The sequence below is a fragment of the Nothoprocta perdicaria genome, unplaced genomic scaffold (genome assembly GCF_003342845.1).
Source record: "Nothoprocta perdicaria isolate Ctin4 unplaced genomic scaffold, notPer1 scaffold_583, whole genome shotgun sequence".
Lineage (NCBI taxonomy): Eukaryota > Metazoa > Chordata > Aves > Tinamiformes > Tinamidae > Nothoprocta > Nothoprocta perdicaria.
In genome coordinates, this window is record NW_020455847.1 from 36559 (window position 1) to 41408 (window position 4850).

At 73.4% G+C, this 4850-nt stretch overlaps 1 protein-coding gene across 1 annotated transcript; it reads right to left on the reverse strand.

The window, feature by feature from the left end:
• Positions 1-27: 27 nt before the first annotated feature.
• DGKA (diacylglycerol kinase alpha) lies at positions 28-4774 on the reverse strand. The gene is made up of 21 exons (XM_026048922.1): positions 4706-4774; positions 4243-4319; positions 4028-4160; positions 3867-3947; positions 3729-3778; positions 3581-3655; positions 3371-3490; positions 3182-3299; positions 2433-2521; positions 2011-2130; positions 1845-1943; positions 1669-1758; positions 1518-1591; positions 1359-1433; positions 1208-1293; positions 1048-1137; positions 785-945; positions 653-717; positions 486-576; positions 222-411; positions 28-152 (listed from the first exon to the last, which is right to left on the reverse strand). The coding sequence occupies exons 6-21, from the start codon at positions 3629-3631 to the stop codon at positions 28-30; spliced, it is 1644 nt and encodes a 547-aa protein (XP_025904707.1). The 5' UTR covers positions 3632-3655; positions 3729-3778; positions 3867-3947; positions 4028-4160; positions 4243-4319; positions 4706-4774.
• Between the last annotated feature and the right edge of the window lie 76 nt (positions 4775-4850).

Below are 4850 nucleotides of genomic sequence, written 5' to 3' on the forward strand. Positions count from 1 at the left end.
GTCGCCGGTGCGGGGCTCCGCGGGCGCTCACCGCAGGGTGATCTCGGAGCACTTGGCCAGCCGCTTGCCCGCGCTCTTGAGCCCCGTGTAGATCTGCCCCATCTCAAGGACGCCCTCCAGGCCCACGACCTCCAGCCGCTGGTCGCTCAGATCTGGGGACACGCGGGGACGGTCACACAAGGCGGGGGGGCGACCCCGTCCCTGCGCGGTGCCCCACGCACCCTGCACACACGTCTTGAGCGTCTCGGCGTCGGTGACGGCCGGGGGCTGCGCGGCGCCCGCCGCCGGCCGCCCCTCGCCCAGCGGCCGCTTGGTCTCGCCCCACAGGTTGGAGCCTCCGTGCATGCTGGGGATGTTGAGCACGGCCACCCCCGAGAGCGCCCCGCTCAGGTCCAGGGGGGTCCCGCAGCACTGCGGGGGGGACAGGTCAGCACGGGGACGYGCGTGGGCCCCCCGCCACGTCCTCGTCCCCCCTCTCCGCTCACCTCAATGGTCAGACACTCCTTGAGCTTTTTGCAGGTGGCAAAGATGGTCTCGGAGGTGGCGAACTCCAAGTACCAGAGCTTGTTCTTCATCCTGGGGACATCGGGGGGGACACGGGCAGGGGGGGACAGGCAGGGGGCTGCGGGGGCCGGCGCCGCCGCTCACCCACCTGCTGTTGAACTTCTCCGGGTACTTCTCGCGCATGACGTGGAAGCGGTGAGCGATGGAGGCGTCCTGCGGCGGGGCGAGGGGGGTCAGCGGCGACACGGCCCCCCCCGCCCGCCCCCCGGCCCCCACGCACCACCCCGATGGAGAAGTAGTTGTTGATGATCTCGTAGGGGACGGGGTCGCCCGCGGCCGCGGGGCTCTCGGGCAGCACCTGCACGTGCCAGCGGTCCATGTGCACCACGCTGCTGCCCTCGATRTCCTTGAGGATCTTCAGCAGGTTCTCCCCGTCGTAGCCTGCAGGCGGGAGGCGCAAGGGGACAGCACGGGGGTCCCCAAGGAGTCCTGGGCACAGCCCCCCCACCCCACACCAGGCCAAGGCCACCGTGTCCCGCTGACCTCCACCCCAGCGCAAGCAGCGGGCCAGGTCGTTGCCGGTCCCCAAGGGCAGCACGGCCACCGGTGGCCGCCGGGGCAGGTTGGCCTTATCTGCAGGGAGAGGGACGGTCACGGGGCTGCCCCCGGCACTCACCCTGCCTGTGACACCGCCGGCACCCACCGATGGCGTCCAGGATCCAGCCCACCGTGCCGTCCCCGCCGCACACGAGGACGCGGAAATCGGGCACATCCCGGAAGAAATTGAGCCTGGGTGGGGCAGGAGGGTCAGGGCCGGCGGGGGCGCCCGGCGCGCACCCCGGGGCCCGGCTCACCCGGCGCTCGGTCCGCCCTGCAGCAGGTTGTAGACCTGCCGCGGGTTGAGCAGATACTGGAACTTGCGGAGCACCCTGGGGACGGGGGACGGCTCAGGTGGGGGGGCCGAGGCCTGGTCACCGCGCGGAGCCACCGTCACCGCGCGGAGCCACCCTCACCTCTCGCCCTGCTTCCCTCCGCTCTTGGGGTTGACGAAGACGAGCAGCGGGTGGGTGTCGGGCACGGGGCTGACCTGGGGGGCCAGGGGGCCGTGAGGGGCCGCGGTGACCCCCCCACGGCCCCGCGCCGGCGCCCGTGCCCCGGGCTCACCCGCAGCGGCTGCCCCTCGGGGGTGGTGAACGCCTGCGGCGCCTCCTCCGTGGGCGTCCCGCCGCCGTCCTTCTGGCTGTCCTGCCGCTCCTGCGGGCAGCGGCGGCGCCGCAGCTGCCGCGTCAGCGCTGCCCGGACGCCTGGGCCCCTCGCGCAGCCCCCGGCGCCGCACTCACCAGCAGCACGGGGTAGATGGCAGAGGGCGGCAGGACGTGGTCGCGCAGCGCGCCGCAGTCGCAGGTGGGCGGCACGCCGGCCACGCACTCCTCGTGGATCTGGGGAGCCAGCGCGGTGAGCGTGGCGGCGCCGGGGGCGCCGCGGCGGCCACGGGGCCGGACCCACCTGGAGGTGGCACCACACGCAGTGCAGCCCCGTGAGGCTCTGGAAGCTCTTGATCTTCCTGTGGCACTGGCCGCACTTGCCGGGCTCGCAGCCGCCCTTCACCCACACGTGGGCCTGCACCTGCGCGCGGCCCCGCGCGTCACCTGCCGCCGGCCCTGGCGCCGCGAGGCCGCGGGCGGGCGGGGACGCACGCACGGCGGGCTGCGCATGGCAACGACAGGGCGGACAGACAGACGGACGGACGGGCACACGGGTGGGCAGCCACGGGCGCTGATGGCAGAGCAGCTCGGAGGACACACGGACGGATGGACAGGACGACGAGGACGGGGCCCGGCGGGCTGACAAAGCAGGTGGACGGACGGAGGGACGGACGGAGGGGTGAGGAGAGGGACGGACACAGGGGCGCAGGGACGGGCACTCACGCCGGCCTCGCGCCGGGACTTGGCGTAGGTGCTGATGCAGCTCGGGGGGGCCTTGCGGGCGCAGCGCTCGTGCACCGTGAACTTGCAGACTGCGGGGGGGCGTGGCCATCAGCGGGGGCGGGGCCTGACCGCTCACACCCGCGTGTGGCCACACCCACACTGCGGCTTGGCCCCACCCCCTGCAGGGTGACCAATCACATCCCAGGGGATGTGCCCACTGTGGCCCCGCCCATGTGGGTGGGGCTTCAGCACAGCTGGACGGGGCGGGGCCTCCCAGCACAGCTGGAGCAGGTCCAGGGCAGGGGGGGGTGCAGGGGGCTGATCCCTGTCCCCACCCCCATCATATCCCCGTCCCTGTCCCCAACTCCTTCCCGGTGCCATCCCATCCCTGCCCCATCAGGGTCCTTGTTCCCGTCCCCAAGGCCATCGCCATTCCCGTCACCATCCCTGTCCCACCTGGGCCCCGTCCCTAACCCCATCCCCGTGCCACCCCAACCCCCATCGCATCCCCTTCGCTATCCCCATTCCCATCCCCATTCTGTCCCCGCTCCAGCCGCCATGGCACCATCATGTCCCTGTCCCCATCCCCATCCTCTCTCCCTGTCCCCTCCCCATCTACATCCAGTTCCTGTCCCCAGCTCCAAAGCTATCCCTGCCCATCCCTCCCCCGGGCTCCCCCCATGCCCGCCAGGTCCCTGTGCCCGTGCCCGCGGGCAGGGGCGCGCGCCGCGTCCCCGCGCCGCCCTCACAGGTGCAGCAGAGCCCCTGCTTGCGCAGCCCCAGCAGCAGCGTCTCGCACACGTTGCAGTACGCCGGCCGCTTGAAGTGCTTCAGGCGCCACATGTGCTGCCCGTCGTCCTTCATGTGCTGCGCGGGGCGGCCGGGGGGGGTCAGCGGGGCCGGGCCGGGGGGCCCTGCCCCACCCGCCCCGCACTCACCCCCTCGAGGCCCAGCAGCACCAGCAGCGGGATGTTGGTGACGCCGCCGCGCAGCCACTCGGCCAGCGACACCGTCCCGCTGCCGTCGTAGTCGATCTCCCGCATCATCTCCTGCAGGATCTGGGCGACGCGGGGCCGCTCGTCGGCGGGCACGCGGGGGGCTGCCCCACAACCCGCCCCCCGCCGCGGCTGCCCCCCAGCGCCGCTCACCGGCTTCAGCTCCGTGACGTCCCAGTCGAGGTACTGGGCCACCCGCATCATCTGCGTGATGATCCGATCCACCTCCTGGGGGGGCAGGGGGTCAGCGGGCACGGGGCGGGGGGGGCCCTGCCATGGCTCCCGCTCCCCCCCCACTCACCGAGCTGTCCAGGAGCCCATTGCCGTCCTTGTCATAGAGCTTGAAGGTGACTGGGAGGGACAGTTCGGGTGAGGGGGGGCCACCACGTCCCCCCCGGCTCCAGGGTGCCCCCTCCCCGGCCGCGCAGCCCCCACTCACACTCCAGCTTGTCCTCGGGGCGCCCCCCCTCCAGCAGCGAGAAGTAGCAGGAGACGTCGTTAATGCAGACGAGGCCGCTGCCTGTTGGGGGGGCAGCACTGAGACCCCCCCCGGGCCCGCTCCGATCCCCCGCCCCGCCGTGACCCCCGCACAGCCCTCACCGTCGGCGGGGCCCGGCTGCCCGGTGGCCGAGGTCTGGAAGGAGCGGAAGAGGTGGCGGCAGAGCGCGTCGGGGACGTCGTCCGCCTCCAGGTAGCTCCTCAGGAAGAGCTTGAAGCCCTCGAAGTCGACGCACTGGGGGGCAGAGCGGGCGATGGGGGCGGCTGGGGGGGCGCAGGGCCGTCCCCGCGGCGGCCGCCCGGGCGCCGGCGCTCACCTCGCCCTGCCGGTGCTGGGACAGGGCGCCGGTGCCGTAGAAGTCCTGCAGCACATCCTGCACCTTCCTGCTGCTGTCTGGGGGCGGAGAGCGCGCGGGCACTGCGGAGCATGCGCGGGGCACGCGGCCGGCGCCCAGCGCCGTGCACGGCTGTGCGGGGCTGCCCTCCGGTGCGCGGGCACGTGCCAGGCCCCACGCATGCAAAGCTCCCGGCGAGCGCACACACGCATGCCAGGCTGCCAGGGGGCATGCGCAAGCGTGCAACGCCACAGAGGAGCACGCACACGCCAGGCTCACAGGGGGCATGCACGCCCGCGCACAAAGCCACCGCGGAGCACGCGTGCAAGCTGGCAGGGAGCGCATACTTGCATGCTGGTGCATGCGAGCTCCCCCCAGCGCACGTAGCACCGCATGCACCCCCCCGCCCACGCGAGCCTGCACCCTGCGCTGCCCGCGCACTCACAGTCCAGGTACTTCTGCAGGTGGGCGAACTCCTCGGGGCTCAGGGTGGCCCAGTCCGGGCTCTCCTCCATGACGGGCGGCCGGCGGGCGCTGCCTGCGGGACACAGCGGCCGTGGAGCGGGGCGGCGCGCAGGGCACCCCCGCCG